We start from the raw sequence: 20673 nt of genomic DNA, 5'->3' as shown, positions 1-20673 counted from the left end.
TTATAAGCATATAAAAGCAAATCAGGTCATTTTAAGCATATTGTTTAAACTGCCAGAATTTTTTTCTTCTCTCTTTCTCTGTAAGTTTAATAGGGAGATACAAGTGTGGGAAAAGTGCTTTTTATTTTAAAGTGAAAAGGGTTTTAGTGAAATAAAATCGTACATGCTTGAATGGTCACATGAAAACAAACCCCTGACGTCATCATCACGCGTCTCATGTTATTAGACCGGATGTTTCATTTGTACCTCCAGTGATTGTAACCTTATTTACTTTAAAATATAGCAACGTACACCTTATCTGCAGTCAGTATTGTGGTTTGGCATCTCACGATGTCTTTAATTTACGTAAGCTACAATGTAACACATTAGCAAACCTTTAATTCAATAAAACGGTCAGCCGAATGAAATCGCCACACGTATAGACAGCCGTTAAACAACTAAAACATCAACATCAAGGTAAGTAAAGCATATGTAGTTTCTTTATCGTAATTAAAAAAAATAAAACGTACTTCTGTATGAGATTATTAGATTATCCTTGTATATATATATTAAATATTGTAAATATTACAATATATATAAATCAAATTGTGTTGTCTTTATTCTTAAGTGCACCATGGGTGCTGAACAGAGTGGAGATGCTGAACATAAACATTCAGACTTCAGTGCTTCAGGTAATCAACATTATATCAGCTGATTTTTATACATGGGAATGGCATCATTATCTGTAATTTGTCAGGTTTTATTAAAGATATAAATCTGTTAAAAAGGAGATGCTTCTTATGTTGTGTATATTCTCTCAGCATTACCTGTCAGTAAGTTCTGTCTTGTTGTTTCAGTCGTACCCTCTCCAGCCAAGCAAAGAGCCAAAATGGATGACATAGTAGTTGTTACCCAAGGAACTCAGTCATTACGGAATATCCATAATGATCCAGATGTAATAAAGCTGCAGGAAATTCCCACCTTTCAGCCTCTTCTGAAAGGTAAGCAGCAGTCCAAATGCCAACTAATCTGATGCTAACTACCACGCTGTTAGTTTAGGTGTATTTTGTAAGCAAATAAATTGTTTAGAATAGGGCTGTGCTGACAATATTGATTAATCTATCTTAATTTTGATGAACTTATATCGATTTATAAATCCCAAGATCGATTTTTTTTTTTTTTTTGTCTATGCTCTTTTCGGTTGATGAATGATCAAAACTTTGTAGTGCACCTCCCATCTAATAAATCACAATAAGCTTTGTGCTTTGTTACTTTTGATATAAAACAGTCTAAGCTTCCAAAATCTTTAAATTTTTTCATGAAATTCCAATAAATGTCGTTTTGACATTCTTTAATGTGGCTTTACAGATCACTGTAGCTTCCTCAGTTCAACTGAACAGTTTAACCAATCAGTCAACTAGAAAAAAAAAAATCTAAAGAGGAGCATTGTGATAAATATATGCAATATATAACATATTCATTATTATTTTTCTTAACCTGTTAGTGATGTCTTCATTATTTAAATTTTTTTATCTTGAAATAAATCTTTAATGAGCATTACAGTCACAGTCATTTATATTTCAATAACGAATTGGAGTGTGAAACCTATGGAAGCTTGTTTCCACCACAGAATAAAAATATAAATGTTTGTGACTTTTTATTTCACAATTCAGACATTTTCTCTCAGTTGCGAGTTTATATTTCACAATTTTGTGAAAAATTTCTCAGAATTATTTTTTCTTCCTGAGAATTTTGTCAGAATTGTCAGAATTGTGAGATAAAAAGTTGCAATTACCTTTACTCCGTGATGGAGATAAGCTTCCATAGGAACATAATTATATCATTAAAAAGTTGATACAAAAACTGCCTTATGTGCATTAAAATGTTTGTATACAACTCAAGTTATATAATTTTATGTAAGTGTTGATTATTTTGTCTAAAATTAACTAGCAGTTGTATTTGGACTCTGTAGTTAATTGAAATACTCAAATGAATTGGAATCGAATCGATTCATGATATCTGTATCAATTCACCATTAGTTAATAATGTTATGAATCTCAGTTTGGGCCTAATATTGGTGTCATCATCTTAGGTGTGCTCAGTGGGCAAACCTCCCCCAGCACTGTCTGTTTAGAAAAGCTGGATTCCGCACAGGTACTGCAACTGTGCGTCCGATATCAGGATCATCTTCACCAGTGTGCAGAGGCCGTTGCCTTTGACCAGAATGCTTTGGTCAAGAGGATCAAAGAGGTATTCACCATTATTTCTACTGAATTATTCTGTTTACAAGCTATCTGTTGCTAAACTTTTTTCTCTCTCAGATGGATCTGTCAGTGGAGGCGATATTCAGCATCATGCAGGAGAGGCAAAAGCGTTACGCCAAGTACGCTGAACAGATCCAAAAGGTCAATGAGATGTCGATGATTCTGAGACGCATCCAGATGGGCATCGACCAGACGATCCCACTGATGGAGCGTCTCAACAACCTGTTGCCCGAGAGCGAGCGCCTGGAAGCCTTCAGCATGAAGCCTGATGGAGACATTAAATAGAATCTGGCATCAGTTAGAAAAAATAGAGTTCATAGTGGGTTCATACTGATTAACTTGTGCTTTATAGACCCACCTCTGGTCGTTACCGCACTTTGCCTGGATATGGTATTTTCTGGCCTAAAACAAGTTACATGGTACAAAATTTTAAACTGTAATACTGCAATGGTAAATATGTGTATATATTAATAGGCTTAATTGTGAGCTTTCAAGGGGCACGAGAAGATAACATTATGCCTTTGTAATATAAAATGTTATTTAATGAGAAGTCATGCATATGCTCTTGAGAGGCTGTCCATAGACTCATGTCATTAAAGTTGTTGGCATTAAATTGTTTAAACACTTTCTGTTTACTCAAGAGATTTATTAAAAATAATACTTTTGGAGGACAGATTTTCTTTCAAAGCTTTTATAACATTATGTGATGTTAGGATCGTAAATATGCCTGCGAATGTGAATTCTTCTCAGATATGAAGGTTAAATAAACTGGATATATTTATCTTGAGTTCAAAACTGAAATGATGGAGCATGAAGTCAAAACAAAAACATTGTTTCAAAATGACAACGTAGAAATTTGATTCAGTCAGCAATGATAGATTGATTTAATCCTCGTGCTAAAGTACGATGGTTACCGACTAGAGTCAGTGAATCTCAACATGGCGCCCCCATGAGACGACCCGCTCCATGTAGATGAAAGCGTATTATTTAAATCTTTCTTCGTTTATTTGTGTAAAACGGTTTTAAAAATAAAATATTAAAAAGAGGCAGAAACGGACTTTCATTCCCTTAAAACCCGCTCAATAAAAAAACAAACCGTTTACTCTCCGTTCCAATAGATGGCGACAAAGATCAACTTAACTCTACAGAATGAGAGGAAATCTGAACAAAATAGCACTAGGCGCATGTAAATGGCTGATCTGATAATGTGTTGATCTCACCAGTCCCTATTCAGTCTGTAAAGCAACACACTCCTTATTAAAGCGGATTAACAGCGGTGATAATGCGGCGTCTGGGTTCCGTGCAACAGAAAATCCCATGTGTTTTCCTGACGGAAGTGAGAAACGAACCATCCAGAAAACGCGACTGTCAGGTCAGCTGCATTTTTGTTACTTATCACCAAAACCCTATAAACATTGTAAATGCATCACAATATGGCGCATGCTTACTGTCAGCGTCATAATTTTTCATACATATTTTAATTATTATTTTAGTCGGTGCATTGGAGGGAGAAACTGCACCCGAAACTATAAATGCATGTCAACGGGCTGATCTAAAAGTGCTATACAATCACATAAAACATATGACATAACATGTCATCATGCATTGTATGGTAGATTGAATTGATTATCAGATTGTACATGCTCTCGTTCTCTTATTCTCGTACAGCAGTTCCAGGTGGTGGCCACTGAGAAAGTGAACCCTACTGCTCTTGCCTCAGGCATTCACTGTGCTGAAGCAACTGAGAAGATTGACGGGACATGCTGCTATGTCACCACTTACAAAGGTAGAATCTGGCTCATAAACGAGTCATAACCTGTGGCGTCATTTATTTGGTCAAAAATACAGTAAGACAAGTACTACTAAGTATTATAAAAATAAAAAAACTTTTCTATTTTAATATATTTTAAAATGTAATTCCTGTGATAGCAAAGCTGAATCTTAACTTCTTTCAGAAATCATTTCAATATGCTGATTTTTGTGCTCAGGAAACATTTCTTATCATTATCAATGTTGAAGAACAGTCAGAACAGCTGCTTAATATCCACCCCACCCCCCAATTTTTTATTGAATAGAAAGTTCAAAAGAACAGCAGAAACCTTTTGTAACATTATAAATGCCTTTGCTGTCACTTTCGACTAATTTAATTTCTCCTTGCTAAATAAAAGTAATCATTTATTTTTATCGGTATATGTACAAAAGTAAAAGTTTTGTATATATACAAAAGTAAAAGTAATCACTTATTTTTTTATTAAGGGGAACCTTATCTCTGGGCTCGCTTGGATCGGAAACCCACCAAGCAGGCGGATAAGAGATTCAAAAAGTATCAGTTTTCACAGAAGACCTGCAAAGGTATTTCGATCTAAATCATTTTTATGTGAGTTTTTTTTAATTTATTTTTTTATAAATCTTGTCTTGCTATTTAACTTATATAAATATTAGAACGAACACAATAGTGTTATTTTCACTCACTGGCTAACAAGAAACGGTCTCAAAGCAGTCAATGAGAATGAAAAGAGCTAAACATCAAATATTTTTGATTCTCTGTTAAATAACAGGATTTGTGTGGAACATGGATGAAGATTTCCGAGAAGTGCCAGAATCCTGGATCGCTGCTCATAGAGTCAAGCATGAGAATGGCCATCCAGTGCCTGACGAACATGGACACATTCCCGGTGGGTTGGTGTCTCTGAAACACACTCTTGTATCTCATCTTCTTGTTGCAGTGTTATACTGTACTTGAAAATAAAGGCAGCTGATGGCATAGTAGTTATATCTCTTTGTTATGAAGGTTGGGTTCCGGTGGATCAAACCAACAAGCAGTATTGCTGGCACGCCTCTGTGGTCAACTATGATGTTGGTGTTGCCCTTGTCCTGAAGACACATGTGGATGATGAAGGATTGCTTGAAATTGTCAGCGTTCCTCTGGCTGACCTCATGGAGCAAACCCTTGAACTTATCGGGACCAATGTTAACGGAAATCCATATGGCAAGTATAATGTTTAAAAGTTTGGGGTTAATGTTTTTGAAATAAGTCTCTTTAGGTTTACCAAGGCTGCATTTATTTGATCAAAAATACAACAGTAATTGTAAATAGTATTTACATTTATCATAAATGTTTTCTATTGTAATGTATTTTATTCCTGTGATGTCTAATCTGAATTTTCAGCATCATTACTCCAGTCTTCAGTGTCACATTATCCTTCAGAAATCAATCAAATATGCTGATTTGTTGCTCAAGAAACATTTATTATTGAAAACAGTTCTACTGCTTAATATTTTTGTGGAAACTGTAATACACTTTCTTTCAGGAGTATTTGAAATAGAAATACTGTATCAGTTTTGTCAATTTTGATAAATAAAAGTAATAATATCTTTCAAAAACCTTTTGAATGGTAGTGTAAGTGTTTAATTTAGGAAGTAAGAAACCAACTGGAATTCTGTTGGGTTTTGGTTTGCTTAACTGACTGTGGGATTTTGTAGGTTTGGGAAGTAAGAAGCATCCAGTCCATGTTCTGGTGCCTCACGGGGTCCTGCGCATCCGGAACGCTCCTCCAGTGGAATTCCAGCAGCTGTTTTCCTGGTTTCAGGAATGCCAAGAGGGGCGGGTGGAGGGAATTGTTTGGCACTGTGATGACGGGACGCTGGTTAAGGTAAACGAAGGGTTTATAAGGCTACATCTACATTAATCCGGATATATTTGAAAACAGCGTTTTGGCTTCAAAACGCCCTCCGTCCACATTAGCGTTTTCCAAAAGTTTATAGTCCACACTGAAACGTCGGAAAACGCTGAATTCACCTTACTGTGCATATACGTAACACCCCATAAAAGCTCACTGAGATGATACAGATGGAACGGACATAAATTATCCTGCTATCAGCAAAATATCTCACCATTCACTGATGCGTCCAGGTTTCACTCACTCTCCAGATGCAACTATAATTTGGTCTATAATGCGACTGCGCTGATGTTTTGTCGCAGGACAGCAAATGCGAGTACATTTTCAGCATGAAGCCAAAGGAACATGCGTCATTGTTTTCATTGTCCACACTACAAATTTATCCACTTGGGAAAGCGTTTTCAAAATCTCAGTTTTCGCAGGACAAAAACGATTATCTCAGTTTACACGACAACGATATGCTTAAAATTGAGAAGTTTTTCCTTTGAGTTTTCCACGTACAGACCATTGTCAAAACGATCCCCATTCACACGGATCTGCGAAAACGACTAAAAAGCCTGTATTCTGCTGCCAGGCCATTAGATGGCGGTGAAAAACTATAGACTGAACAGGTAATACGCATGTGCACGACGTCATTGTTTTCAGAGATTCAGTTTTTTTGTTGTTTACACGGAGACCGTTTTCAAAAACTTGCTCTTTGAAACCCGTTTTCAAAGGTTTGCGTTTTTAGGCACGCAAAACACCATTATCCTGTAAACTTATGGCCAAAACGCATAAAAAGTTTTACGTTTTTAGTTGAAAACCGTGTCGTGTAAACATCCCCTCAGTGTGGATGGAAGGCCAAAAAGAAAAAGATGAGTCTTCCAACAAAAATGTATTAGTGTGGACAAGGCCTAAGTAAACATCATTCTGCTGCTGTTGCCATTATTAGTGGTGCAACGGATCATCATTGATCCGTGATCCGTTCGGATCAATATCTTCGGTTCGGCACACACGTGATCCGCGGATTAATTTATGAAAAAAAAAAAAAGTTGTGCGCATGTTCAGTCCACACACAGCGTGGTCATGGCGAGCGGAGGAACGGAGGAGCTTGAACGCCCCGCGTCATATAAATCCCCTGTATGGGAGCATTTTGGCTTCCCTGGAACACGCGTCTATTTCGCTTCAAACGCTCGCTTTATCATTATACGCGCGCGGCGCGTCCTATTCGCTTTGGACGCGCGAAAGGATTCAAGCTGTTCAAGCATCGAACTAGACGCGAATTTGACTCTCTATTCGCGTATGGTGTGAACCATAGACTGTAAAAAATATGAACGCGGCAAAATGAACAGGCTGCGATGTATGCTGGAATGTGTGTGTGTGTGTCAGACAGAGAGAGAGAGAGAGAGAAAAAGAGAGAGAGAGAGAGAGAAAAAGAGAGAGAGAGAGAGAGAGAAAGAGAGAGAGAGAGAGAGAAAGAGAGAGAGGCACGGGCGCGATCGAACAATCACACACACGCTGTTTAAAAGCAAAAATTATCTCATCTTTTGGACATTATATTGCATTGGTTTTCATTTCTTGTCCTCAAACAGAGTAATCTGTTTATTTTGAAGTTACACATTCTACATTGATTAAAAAAGAAAATCAAATGTGTTTTTAATGGTAGTATCATTTTATACAGAAATAAATGATTTATAATTCAGATGAGAATAACGTTAAAGTAAATTAAAATTTTAAGGAAACAAATATATTGATCTGAAATATAGCAAATTAATTTTAAATTCATTCAGGTAGCCTACAATTACCAAACATATCTCAAGGTCATTTGAATAAAGGGTGACAGTCTTTCATTATCAACTGTTGTTGTGGATATACTGGAGAAGTATTTGTTCTCCATTTGAGTGAGATGTTTTTATGTGGCTAATTGAGCAAAGTGCTTCCATATATTTTATTATTAGTAGTATTAGTTCAAGAATAAAATAAAAATATCGGATTGATATCGGTATCGGCAAATAGCCGATATGCTGCGGCATCGGTATCGTATCGGAAGTGAAAAAGTAGTATCGGGACATCCGTGGAAACACATCAAGCATGGCCACGCATTTGAAGCGACATCACCTCAGTGTTTCACTGACAGGAGCTCAACGTTGCACAATCAGACCGGGCTAAAGCCATCACAAACGCTATCAGTGTGTTTATAGTCACGCTTCATGGAATGAACCCGTCGCACACCCACTGTTGATTTTATATATTTTAATTTAATATTTTAAAAATGTTAATAAACAAAAAGACAAAACTTGTGTTTATTTGTCTTGTCTTTTTTTTTTTTTTGATCCGAAAAATGATCCGATCCGTGACTCTGATCCGAGAAACTATCCGAACCGTGAGTTTTTTGATCCGTTGCACCCCTAGCCATTATCCACATTTTCTTCTGATTAAGTCATATTAAATCTTATCTTCAGATACACCGCCATCATCTCGGTCTGAAATGGCCTGTTGGTGACACCTTCCTGAACACCAGACCAGTGGTCGTCCACGTTGATGATACAACATGTGATCCAGATGCTTCCGAGAAGGACTTATTCAGATCATTCTCCAACATAAATGGACAACCCTTCAGCTGCATACAGGACATTCAGTTTGAACCCTGATCCCATAAAATATAACTACCAAACATTCCTACTACATCTGGTTTTAACCAGAGTGAAGACTGGTTTCCTAACACTCAATATTAGCCAAAACTGCCTGTTCCGAATTCCCATTGACACCTTCCTCATATTTGCACTTGGGTATGTGATGTATGCGAATGCTGTGATTGCTATATATTTTGCACTTTTTCATTTCTTTAAGAGAATGGTAGTTTTTTTTTCCTTTTTTAGTTTGTTTAAATAGGTTTAAGAGGACGTTGAGGAATATGTACATAAATAAACAAAGCAAACTGACGTTTATTACATCTAATGGGTCTCAAAAATGAGGCAGTGATTGATAATTATACATGCAAAAAGAAAAAAATAACATTTAGTTTCAGTTCTTGCTAGTAAGGCCACAAATCACAAATACTGTAAAACCTAACTTTGTATGAAAATGTCTTAATATTTGACAAAAAATAAATAAATATGCACCTACGTCTACTTATAAAACATTTCAACTTAATTGTACTTGAATATTAAGTGAAGTAACATTGTTACATGTACATATTTGGCTCTAAATAAGCAGTAGCAATAAAATCTAATGACCTGAAAAATGATCTGATGTCTGTTAGCTGATAGACACGTCTACAGGAATCGCCACACCAAACTGATCCGACAGCTTCTTCAGCTGTTCCTCTAAGATGATGTTTTTCTTCACCTCCTCATTGTAATTGAATTTAAGATCCTCAAGTTCCTCGAAAAATGTCGGGTCAAAGCTTTTCAGCTCTTGGGTCAGTTTCCTCACTTCATCCTAAAATGAAAGCATTTAGAATGTGACTTGGTTTAAAAACAGCAGATTATTTAGATTTCAAAAAAAAAAATTTAGGGATACCTGTAATTTCTTCTTTTCAGTATTTGCGGCCTTAATTTGTTCCTGGAGCTCATTGAATCCTACAAAACGGGAGCCAGGCTGATGATATATGCATCATGTCGTCTTGTACAATATGAAGAAATTCTTCAAAAAATCAATGGTGATCTTACCTGGTCCTACTTTGCTGGTCCCAAGCTGCTCATCGTACCTTTGGATCTGGCGAAGAAGTTGAGCTTTCTCTCTCTCAAGTTGTTTATTGGCCAATCTAAATGGGACATTTGGCAATTAATAAGTTTTGAGTTGTTTTGTGTACTTTGAAGTCTATGGATATTCTGCCTGTTGAGTGCTTCACCTCACTGACTGAAACTCTCTGGCAAGCCCTTTGTCAATGGTCGATTCCACTGGGATATTTTTAAGAAGTTCCACCTGTAGATACACATTAGGTTATTAGTTCTCTGGGAAAAAGGGAACTGCCCATGTTAAAGCTGGAATACACTACACAGCTTTTAAAAACAGATAAAACACTCAATAATCCATTTGACGACTTCCAGACACTACCAGACTTTCAAGTCGTTCCGAACACAAAAAAAAAACACATTAACACACCTTCAAAGCCCCTTTTTGCCCTCAAATCAAATAAAAAACCTGTGCAAAAGACCTTTAGTGTATTTCAGCTTGTAGGACACAGTGTTTTATTATACAGATGGGTGTCTCACTTGTTCCTGCAGCTGGTTGACAGTGATTTGTGTGGCATGCTGTTTCTCATTAGCCTCTTTTAGCTGCACCTTCAGTTCTGATATGCTAGAGCTTTTCTTAGCGATTTCACTCTCAAGACCTTTCATCTTCTTTTCAAATAACCTGTGAAGGGAAAACTGAATAATGACCTTACATGAATACGGAATTGATAAAGTAGTACTCAAGTAAATATACTACCTAGTCACAACTGAAGACTTCCAGGTTTTGCTGTCTCCCCCATCTAAAGATGACCCCTTTGACTGAGCTAATAACAGACTCTGATTTGTCTCCTCGAGCTCCGCCTTTAGTTTCTCATTGGTGACTTCAAGGCTGGCCTTTGCGACCCTCAGCTTTTCTACAGCTTCTGCTTCCTGCAATTTACCAAAAAATCATGTATCTTAGACATGTGATGTATTAAAGGCACATAGATGAAAGTTTTTACTGACATGAAGGTAATGGAAATTACTCAAAAAAAAACAACCTTTTTAATATCTTTACGCAAGCGTTCATTTTCCATCATGATTTTCTCAATGCCCTTGGTTTTTGACTCAAGTCTTGCGTTTAGCTGTTCCTCTTGTTTTCCTTTCAGCTTTTCATATTCTGACTGAAACAAAAATAAAAAAATTGGGGTACACATTATTACAGGATGTAGAAAATAATTATGTACTTGTCTTCAGATACAAAACTATCACAATCTTGTATTGTTTCCACAAATTAAACAGTTGAAGCAAAATTTTCATCGTTTCGCATCATAAGACCTCAAAGGATCATCAGGAGCCACGGGTATCAACTTGGTTTTGCCTGTATGTTTTTTTCTTAATCCCAAAGTGACGGTAGCCATTGACTTGCATTATATCAACCACCAAGAACCAAGGTTTCAGCTAAAAATCTTCTTTACATTTCAACATTACAAAATTAACAGCAAATTTTCATTTTTGGGTGAACCATCCCTTTAAGCAGCACAACTGTTTTCAACTTTGATAATATAAATATAAATATATGTTAAAATATAAAACAGTTATTTTAAATTATAAAAAATTTTTTTTACTGTATTTTTGATTCCGTCTTGGTGAGCATGAGAGACTTCTTTCAAAACCATTAAAAAAAATCTTACCAACTTGGTAGTGTGTCATTGAACATGTTCAAAAAATGTACCTTAAGTTTCACATGGTCCTGTTCCAGTTTGGCAAGCTGCTCCCGCACATTGGCCTCTGATGTCTTCTTCAAGCTCTCATTCTCTCTCTGAACTTTCTCCACAACCTTCTTCATCAGTGCGATAGTCTTCTCCAGCTCAGGTACGGTTTTCCCGCTGCGGCCAGACTGTATGAGAGGAGCAAAAAATATGAATAAAGGAGATGAGAGGATCAGTGTTTTAAAAGCTCAGACATGCTGCTACCAACCCCACGAATATGGCTGAGTCTCTTCTCCACTTCAGCTTTCTCCTTCTTCAAAACACTGCACATCTCTTTGAGGTCAGACACCTGATCCTTTCATTACAGGGAGAGGAAAGTAAGTACAACAGATTGAATAATAATTCAGGTTAAATTATGTTATGCAGTTGGTAGGTTGTTTAAATGTTTTTTTTTTTAAACATGCTATTAATAATTTTTATTTTACTGTACTTTTAATCGAGGCAGGTCCTTGTTTGCTTGCTCCAGTTGGAAACGAAGTTCCAGGTTTTCAGTGGACAACTTGAGGTTCTCTTTTTGGAACTCGTGTTCTCTTTGAGATGGGGTACCAGAACCACGGCCAGACGTCTACAGAAACAACAAATAGATGTTAAAGCCATAGAAAACACATAGCTAAATAACACACAGACAAAAATTTTTTTTTTCGATGCAAGATGGAGAGGGTGCAATACAAAGACAAAGTTGCTATGGGACAAGAGCAGACACTCCAGCGACACTCCAGCTCTGGAAATGCAAAGCCACAAGCTCAAAGCTCAACACTGCTATAGGGCGGACAACTGGAAGCTTTGTGCTAGCACTTCAGTGGGAACTCCTACGCGTCAAGTACCTTTCGAGCTTTCACTTTGCTTTTCATTGTCTGCTCTTTTTCATGAAAGACGGTGAAGTCTGATTCTACAGGTCGAAGAATATCCAAGACATCAAGTTTACTTCCAACAATATCAGTGTTCAGCGCCTTAGTGGAGGAACCTTTAACATCCTCACTTAAAATAGGGTCAACATCTTCCACAGGTATGAAGGACATGGTCTCCTCCATTGTTGGTTCTTCAGGCATCAGTTTGGCATCAAATGTGGTTGAGCTCCTGAGCACCGTTTCTTCTTCCTCAACCTCTTTAGACCCTGCAGAAGTTTTCAAATGTATTGGATCACCTTCAGATTTGAAAGACTCTGTGATCTCAATATGTTGATCTTCAGGATCTTGTTCCTTATCTCTGTCTTGTGGATCATCCTCCAGTTGTACCTTTGAAGTCTCTGGCTCTGTGTGAGTCCAACTGTTGTCCAACATTTGTTCTGGATTTGTATTTCCATTATCAGTTGGTTTATCTTCCAGCTGATCTTTTTCCAAATCCTTTTCTTGATGTGTCAGCCCTGACTTTATCTCTTCTGTCTCTCTGTTAGTCTTCAGTTCTTCCTGTGCATGTTCCGAAACTACTATATCTTGTCCTCCTTGAGCCTCATCTGATTCGTTTTTTTCTTTCTCAACAGATTCCTCTTTTTCGATTTCATTCACATCTTCTGGTTCTGAATCAACAACACAATTTTCCTTGTTTTGTTCCTCATCTCGACTCACTTCTGCTGCACTTGTGAAGAAAGTTTGAGTTGCTTCTTCCTTTTCAATTTCAGTTGATCCAGGGATTGTGTCATTTAATAATGGAGACTGAGTTTGCTCAGCTTCACTGATATCAAAAGTCATAGAACGAACTTTTGATGAAGAACTGAGCTGAGATGGTGATGCCAGATGTTTGTCCTTCATTATCATTGATGTAATAGAAGTATGGAGAAGGAAACGGGTTTGAGAGGAAGCATGAGAGTGATATTAGCAGAGTGAAATTCATGAAAAAGTGTTAAAAGATGGCAAGATGGAAAGTGTTGCACCTACAGATGGTCTGGATGGAGACTCTTTGGATTGTTGACTTTCCAGGGAGTGAATCCTCTCCTCAAGATATCGGTTCCTGATGGTAATATCCTCCATTGCAGCATCACGGGGTAAAGCCTGCTGCTGCCTTCATAACCAACCATACATATTAAACATTCATCAAGACAACATACAAAAAAATTGCACATACTGCTTTGATACAAAGGGGCACGATTTGGAACACACTTTATGGCTTTGATTTCCTGCTCCAGTTCAGCGTTTCTTTTATGTAGTTCCCCAATCTCTCTGTCAGCTTCAAGGGTCCGTGCACCAACGACCTGATCTGCGGTCACTCCTCTGCCCTTTAGTTTCCTCTGCAGACCCAACTTCTCCTGCTCCAACCTTCATGAACATCAGCCAACATAAACATGTGGAAATCTTCAACTTTGGTTCTTGCTTTTAATATATGGTAAAGTTTAGCTTACATCTATTGCATAAAAGTAGGTCATATTTATTTATTCCATCCATTATGTGGATGGATTAGTGTCATGGCACAGACCTGCTGTAAAGTTCCTTGATCGTTGATAATTGTTTAGACAGAGAATCCACTTCTTTCTCCTTCTCCTTGAGAACGTTCCGCACTTTCTCCACCCTGGCCTGCCACTTTTTACCTTCCTCCCACCTCACAATTTCATCTTTAGAAGACTGCAAATATAGAAATAATTTACAAGATGCATATATGATTAATATGTCAAAAAATCACCAAGGATTACATATGATGATTTAAATATAATTAATTTTTTCAAATATAACCAGTTTTCGTCAGAAAGCTAGACTGTGACCACAAAATATTAAATTAAATGTGGGTATGAAAGAATAAGTGCTCAAACAAACATGTAACATCAAATAAAATACAGTAGTCAACATTTGAAGTCAAAAAAGTTAATCAAAGTTGTCCTAAGACAAGAACGGGTATAGTTCAAAATTCATAACTTTGATGAAAGGTTTTGATCCACTTCAAATTTTGACTACTGCATTTACCATTGAAAGATATAAAGGTTTCTTTAGGGTTCTTCCACACATTTTTCTGCAATTAATTACTCTTCAATTGCCTAACTGTATTTTTTCCCTACAGTAAATGCAGTTCTAGTTCACCTTGTCCTCCTTCAGTACGCTCCTCTTGTCTGCAGGGTCTGAGATATACTTCCTGTCCAGCTCCTGCTCTAACTTACGGATCTTCTTCTGAAGAGCCTCTACTATGGGTCCATCACTCTCAGCCTGAGCCTGCACACACACACACACACACACACACACACACACACACACACACACACACACACACACACACACACACACACACACACACACACACACACACACACACACACACACACACACACACACACACACACACACACACACACACACACACACACACACACACACACACACACACTTTTAAATGTTTTTGACATAAGGCTGCATTTATTTGATAAAAAAAAAACCCCGGTAAACCAGTAATACTGTGAAATATTATTATAATTTAAAATAACAGTTTTCTAATTTAATGCATTTCAAAATGTATTTTATTCCTGTGATGGCAAAGCTGAATTTTCAGCATCATTACTCCAGTCTTCAGTGTCACATGATCCTTCAGAAATCATTCTAATTTGCTGATTTGGTGCTCAAGAAACATTTCTTATAATTATCGATGTTGAACACAGTTGTGATGCTTAATATTTTTGAAGAGACTGTTGACAGTGGCCATTGACTTCCATAGTATTTTGTATAGTTCCATAGTATCAGTTACCAACATTCTTTAAAATATCTTCTTTTGTGTTCAACAGAAGAAATAAACTCAAACAGATTTGGAACAACATGACGGCGAGTAAATGATGACAGAATTAAAACATTTTGGTGTCCCTTTAAGCACTTTGTAAACAGTTGAAAGGTACTATATAAATACAATTTTACTTTATTTATTTTTAAAAGTTGAGAGGACTATGATTATACATACAAATAAAGCCCCTGTTATTTTTCTTCCCAAGGACCACAAACTCTGATAGGATTAAAAGCGAGGAGCAACACAATAGTGTCTAGACGTATTCACTGCTGTCAAAGAAGTGCTCTGTTCAACCAGACATTGAGCAGAAGCTCTTCATTTGCAGAGAAAAGAGGGCCAATGACTCACTGTCCAAGTGCTTTGAGCTGCTGGTAGGATTACTCAAGATCAGAGAGACAGGAATTTTGTGACCGCAAACATTTATGGTACAAGTGAACAAGGGTAAAGAACCTTTCTGGATTAGAAAAACATGCAGTCTGACCTGTAGGCCGCTGCTGAGCCTCTGGACCTTCTTCTTCTGCTCATTCAGCTGATCTTCCAGAGCCTCTTTCTCACTCTGCAGTTTGTTATGTGATTTTTGGCTCCTCTGAAGATCCATGTTCAAGTTCTCCAACTCCTCTTTCAGCGAGTTTTCTCTGGCTTTAGCCGCTCGTACACCATCCTTAGCCAGCTGGAGCTCCTCATTAAGGTCCCTCACACATGCCTGATGAGGAACACGGGGATAAATAATTGCTTGGTTAGGGTACAATTCAGTATCTTAAAATTTTAAGGGTGTCTTAAAAACCAGAAAGTTGAAAGTTTGTTGGTTGCTCCCATCAAGTAACTGTCCTATGGCACATTTTTTAAACTTGATTGACAAATGATAATAAGGAAGCCCATTTCCGTCACAGTTTAGTAAAATAAGCAACTTTCTCATAATAATGACTTAACATCTCATAATAATGAGAAACTTTCCCATAATAATGACTTAACAGCTCATAATAATGAAAAACTTTCTCATAAAAGTGACTTAATATTTCATAATAATGAAAAACGTTCTCGTAATGACTTTTCTCGTACTACGTTCTACGCATGCACAAGAAAAAAGGTATGAAAGTGGAATGCAGAAGCAAGGCGGTTACCATGGTAACAAAGGACGTCTGCTCACCGATGGAAATTGTGTCGCATGAACTCGACGCCTTACAAAACTATCAGATTAACATATTTGATGTGCAGGTTCATCTGGAAGATAGCCAATACAGAAAACACCTTTAAAGGGGTGGTTGAATATGATTTCACTTTTCTAACTTTAGTTAGTGTGTAATGTTGCTGTTTGAGCACAAACAACATCTGCAAATCTGCAACACCGCAAACGCTCAAAATTCAAAGCAAAGGGAGATATTTTCTTTTAAAGAAATTGCTTTTTAAGGACTACAACAAACGGCTGGTAGGGACTACACAACATTCCTCCCGGGTTAGTGACATCATTAACCCTAAAATTTACATAAACCCCGCCCCCGGAACGCGATTTATAGATTATCAAGACAGAATATGCTAATCAATGACTAGAAGATAACTACACATAAGCTACATAAATTCATCAACTAACCATTCAGAAATGTTGTCACGTCTTCTCGAGTCTCTCCATCTTTCTGACTCCGGTTTGAACATAAAAGGCTAAAAGTTTTTGAAATTTCCAGTGCATGTTTGTGTGAGGTAAAAGGACACAAGTTGTTGTAGCTCCGCCCCCTGTGCCGGGAGCAGCAGCTCATTTGCATTTAAAGGAACAGACACAAAAACGGTGCGTTTTTATTCACCCTCAAAAACTTTAACATGCTATATAAAAATATCTGTGGGGTATTTTGAGCTAAAACTTCACATACACACTCTGGGGACATCAAAGACTTATTTTACATCTTGTGAAAAGGGCATTATACCACCCCTTTAAGATGTTTATGACTTGGGGAACATTTACACATAAGTGGGCAGTGGGATGGGGAAAAACGCATGGTCTTTTAAAAGCTGAACTTCTTTTCAAGTGAGTGCCGCATTTTTAGAACGCTGTGTCATGCGCAACGTAACACACACACAATGGAAAAGAAATGAATGGAAAAGAAATTAAAAAGCAACGCAGTGGAATGAAAAAGCACGTTCTGTGAACGGACCCTTATGCTAAAACAAAACTGCTTGAAAATATGTTTGTACACAGATTTCCAGATGAAGCGTTCTTTAACCGACTTGGATATGCTGTCTAATCATTCCTCTATCTATTTGAAATCCATGGATCACCCTTCTGTGTTGCTGCTTGTTGTTCATATACAAAAATACAAATACATGTTACAAATGAATAAAAGACCATCTAGTATGGAAGCCCATCTCATATACTGATAATTTATCATTAATGTTATTCAATGATATTATAGATTACACTGACTTTAACTGTTTTGCAGAGCGTGCCATGTTTGCTGTGTTGCATTTACACGGCTTTGACCAGCGGATGTCACTAGCGTTATTTTGAGATGTTAAGTCATTATTACGAGAATGTTTCTCATTATTATAAGATGTTAGGTCCTAATTATGAGAAAAATTTCTCATTGCAAGAAACTTTCTCATTATTATGAGCATTGCAAAACTATTATATATTTTTTTTTTAGTAGTTATATTAACATATTTTCTTTTACCTTGCAATTTGGTGAGCTTCTACAAAATGACAGATGCATTTGTGCCAGTTAAAGTATTTTTGATTTTGATTGGATGCATGAACTTTCTCATCAAAAGCTGGTTCAGGAATAGGGTAGGAATTTAGGCTTGTTATTTTTACCCTTAGCTCCTTGGTCTGCTTGTCAACGATCTGTTGAATATTGAGGGTCTCTTCCTTCTGAGCAGCATTGGCGATGATCTGCTGTTCTGCTTGAGATGTCAACTCTCCACGAAGTTCCAAGAGAGCTTTACTGAGAGCCTGCAGATGAGGAACCAAATTCTGATATTAGTCACTTTAAAAAATCACAGCGGAAAACCCTATCCAGTAGAATTAAGGTGATATCACATTAGCAAAACTTTGGCACAGTTTCGTGGGCACCTCAAGAGACGTGGATTTCAATTAAAATGACTGTATTTCACCCATGAAAATTTACCAATCAATGGTAAATCTGACTGCACATTTACACTAGTTGTCCACTGTGTGGTACCTTCAGCTGTTTCTCCTTGAGTGCCAGCTGTGTCTTCAACCGCTCCACAAGGTTCTTCATGGTGTTGGATGGTGACCTGACATTGGCCTCTTTCTGGGCCTCAAGCTCCGTACGAAGGTAATGCAGCTCTTTCTCCATCTGAACAAGCTGAGCTCTCAGCTCTTCTGCCTCCTGGGACAGACCCTTCATTTGGGCAGCATGTCTCTCCTCCAGTCTTGGAAATGAAACACCATTAAAAGTGGCATGAGGAATAAATATCTTGATATTGATCAATATTGAAAAATTGGGATTGTTTCTGGCCTTGGGCCCTATCATACACCTAGCGCAATGTGGCGCCAGGCGCGACGCAAGTGTTTTTCAGCCTGACGCAGTAACCTTTTTCAAGTCTTGCGCCACATTGTTTAAATAGCAAATGCATTTGCGCCTATTTGTGCGCCCATGGGCGTGCTGGTCTAAAAACAAGGTGTGTTCGGGCGCATTGTTGGCGCGTTGCTATTTTGAGGCAACTGAAACAGACTGCGCCATTGACCAACAAAAACCTGGTCTAAAGTCAATGGCGCAGTATTTCTTTTTGTTATTTAAAGGGCGCATTAGTAATATGCGCCTATAGGCGGGTGCACAACGCAGGTCCACTCTGCTTATTACACACACAGGGATGCGCCATAAATAGCAATCTGCCATGGCGCAAACGCAACTGGCTTTTAAAGTGAATGGGAGATGACACTCTGACTGGTTTATTGCACGGTACGCCCAAAACACACCCATTACTCATTAAAGGGGTCATTGGATGCCCATTTTCCACAAGTTCGTATGATTCTTTAGGGTCTTCATGTAAAGTTTGTAACATACTTTAGTTCAAATTCCTCAATGGTTGTGTAAAACAACACTCTTTTTACCTCCTCAAAATCAGCTCTGTTCACAGTGACCCGTTTCGGTGCATGTCTCTTTAAATGATAATAAGCACCTGCTCACCCCACCTTCTCTTCCATGGGTGTGTCGACACAAGACACGTAAATGGCTGAGGGCGGAAATATGCTAATACGGGACAGTCCGTCAGCGGTCGTGGGCGGAGCATGAGCAATATGACATCATATTGCTCAGACAATCCAAAAGGCTTGATTATTGAGAGTGTTTAGGCTTTTTGAGGATAAAAAAAAAAAAGGAGTGAATGGATTTTTTTCATTGTATGTTGGTTGTGTCCACACACTGCAAAGACACATTTATATGTAAACACCATATAAAAGTGAATTTTGCATCCGATGACCCCATTAAGAGAATAGAGACAACCCTTTTAGACCATGCGCCGGGCGAGCCGACCATTTTCCCCGTCGTTAAACTAGCAAAAGTGGATTCGGACATGCCCTAAGTGCGCTTGCGCCGTAGACCATGCGCTTAGATCGTTAAAATAGGGCCCCTTGTTTTAATGTCTGACCTGGCTGTTTCTGCAGCATGTTCCATGGCTTGTGCTGCTGCGAGCTGCCTCTGTTGGTCCAGCTCTGCAATGACCCCCCTCAGCTTGTGTGTCAGTGAGGAGAGCGAATTGTCCTGCTCAGCCACCGTCTGCTCCATTTCTGCCAACCGCACCAAGTGCTTATTGGTCGGTACGTTGATGGTGGGTTTCTTAATTAGCTCCTAGAGAAGAAAAAAACGGAGTATAGCCAACTAAAGTTGACAGCAGCCATGATTTATGACATTACTATATTTATTATGTGCACTAGTTTCTACTTTCTGGCCCGCTCTGCCAAATTGTGCTTTATAATGAATACTCTAGGTACCAGAGCCGTCTGTTTGAAATGGTCCAGCGATGTGTCCATATACACGTCCAGTTTCTGATGCAGAGCCCTGACCTCTTCCTCATGCCTTTTGCCAATCTCTTCCTGCTCCTGGGAAAATATAAATTCAAGATATTTGAGCCTTTATGCTTTTAATTGTGTAATAAAGTTTATGAAGCCTCAGTTTTTAACTTAAATAGGCACCTGACGAGCCTTTGCTAACATGTTCTGGTACTTCTTGAGAACCTCTTCTTTCTGATCCAGACGCCCTTGTAGGTTATTAATGGTCTGGTGGGCGACTTTTAGGGTGGGCTGGCTCTCAGAGTCCTCTTGTTTGCTCAGGTCAGCCAGGAGCTTCTCTCTCTCAGCAGCGGCTGGTAGGCGAAGCCTCAGTTCATTGATCACTTTGTCTCGAGATAAGACGTTCTGTTCTGATGTCCACAAAGCAGCTTCTTTTTCCTTCAGCTTCTGCTCAGAGAAACTCCTTATAAGATAATCTTACTTCAATAACAAGGTTTGCAATTGGTAAAATTTCAGCAATCACTTGATGAATAAAAAAGTACCTCTTCCAGAATTTTGCAGGTGGCTGTTGTCTCAAGGATGGTACGAACGTGCTCTTTGATTTTTCCAAGAGCGTAGTCTAACTGGTGCGCTAAAGGCTGATTTGGATCCGGCAGAGAGCCTGTGGCTTCCTCAAACTAAACTCAAACA

The 20673-nt window shown here is 38.1% G+C and overlaps 3 protein-coding genes across 4 annotated transcripts in view; 2 read left to right on the top strand and 1 right to left on the bottom strand.

Annotated features, from left to right (window-relative positions):
• The first annotated feature begins 210 nt into the window (after positions 1-210).
• borcs5 (BLOC-1 related complex subunit 5) lies at positions 211-2870 on the top strand. The gene is made up of 5 exons (XM_082159435.1): positions 211-456; positions 608-671; positions 837-980; positions 2072-2229; positions 2301-2870. The coding sequence occupies exons 2-5, from the start codon at positions 614-616 to the stop codon at positions 2526-2528; spliced, it is 588 nt and encodes a 195-aa protein (XP_082015561.1). The 5' UTR covers positions 211-456; positions 608-613; the 3' UTR covers positions 2529-2870.
• Positions 2871-3407: 537 nt separating this feature from the next.
• On the top strand, positions 3408-9042 carry rlig1 (RNA 5'-phosphate and 3'-OH ligase 1). Of its 2 annotated transcripts, none has more exons than XM_082159433.1 (7): positions 3408-3615; positions 3915-4029; positions 4500-4595; positions 4802-4918; positions 5035-5232; positions 5727-5896; positions 8365-9042. In XM_082159433.1, exons 1-7 carry the CDS (start codon positions 3526-3528, stop codon positions 8551-8553), a joined length of 975 nt encoding a protein of 324 aa, XP_082015559.1. In that variant the 5' UTR covers positions 3408-3525; the 3' UTR covers positions 8554-9042. The 2 variants fall into 2 exon arrangements, with proteins under 2 accessions (XP_082015559.1, XP_082015558.1); XM_082159432.1 differs by having other exon boundaries at positions 3409-3615; positions 3912-4029.
• cep290 (centrosomal protein 290) overlaps positions 8795-20673 on the bottom strand; it is a 30498-nt gene continuing 18619 nt past the window's right edge. Inside the window, exons 32-52 of the mRNA XM_082158934.1 lie at positions 20526-20660; positions 20167-20430; positions 19966-20073; positions 19623-19822; positions 18191-18404; positions 17824-17961; positions 15505-15726; positions 14336-14464; positions 13740-13885; positions 13427-13582; positions 13205-13328; positions 11761-11895; positions 11539-11625; positions 11294-11458; positions 10620-10742; positions 10337-10509; positions 10120-10261; positions 9756-9829; positions 9574-9668; positions 9425-9483; positions 8795-9343 (exon numbers count right to left, since the gene is read on the bottom strand). Of these exons, the coding sequence (XP_082015060.1) occupies positions 9161-9343; positions 9425-9483; positions 9574-9668; positions 9756-9829; positions 10120-10261; positions 10337-10509; positions 10620-10742; positions 11294-11458; positions 11539-11625; positions 11761-11895; positions 13205-13328; positions 13427-13582; positions 13740-13885; positions 14336-14464; positions 15505-15726; positions 17824-17961; positions 18191-18404; positions 19623-19822; positions 19966-20073; positions 20167-20430; positions 20526-20660 (3072 nt within the window). The 3' untranslated portion in view covers positions 8795-9160. The remainder of the gene's footprint in view (positions 9344-9424; positions 9484-9573; positions 9669-9755; positions 9830-10119; positions 10262-10336; positions 10510-10619; positions 10743-11293; positions 11459-11538; positions 11626-11760; positions 11896-13204; positions 13329-13426; positions 13583-13739; positions 13886-14335; positions 14465-15504; positions 15727-17823; positions 17962-18190; positions 18405-19622; positions 19823-19965; positions 20074-20166; positions 20431-20525; positions 20661-20673) is intronic.

The sequence above is a fragment of the Leuciscus leuciscus genome, assembly GCF_965113295.1.
Source record: "Leuciscus leuciscus genome assembly, chromosome: 25".
Lineage (NCBI taxonomy): Eukaryota > Metazoa > Chordata > Actinopteri > Cypriniformes > Leuciscidae > Leuciscus > Leuciscus leuciscus.
The sequence above is the reverse complement of the archived record's forward strand: the minus strand, read 5'-3'. Positions and strand labels throughout refer to the sequence as shown.

Excerpts from the sequence above, each read along its gene's own strand:
- borcs5 (XM_082159435.1), top strand. The coding sequence starts at position 614 with ATGGGTGCTGAACAGAGTGGAGATGCTGAACATAAACATTCAGACTTC. Across the intron at positions 981-2,071 it reads CTTTCAGCCTCTTCTGAAAG|GTGTGCTCAGTGGGCAAACC; the intron begins GTAAGCAGCAGT and ends TCATCATCTTAG. Across the intron at positions 2,230-2,300 it reads TGGTCAAGAGGATCAAAGAG|ATGGATCTGTCAGTGGAGGC; the intron begins GTATTCACCATT and ends TTTCTCTCTCAG.
- rlig1 (XM_082159432.1), top strand. The coding sequence starts at position 3,526 with ATGCGGCGTCTGGGTTCCGTGCAACAGAAAATCCCATGTGTTTTCCTG. Across the intron at positions 4,596-4,801 it reads TTCACAGAAGACCTGCAAAG|GATTTGTGTGGAACATGGAT; the intron begins GTATTTCGATCT and ends GTTAAATAACAG. Across the intron at positions 5,233-5,726 it reads TGTTAACGGAAATCCATATG|GTTTGGGAAGTAAGAAGCAT; the intron begins GCAAGTATAATG and ends GGGATTTTGTAG.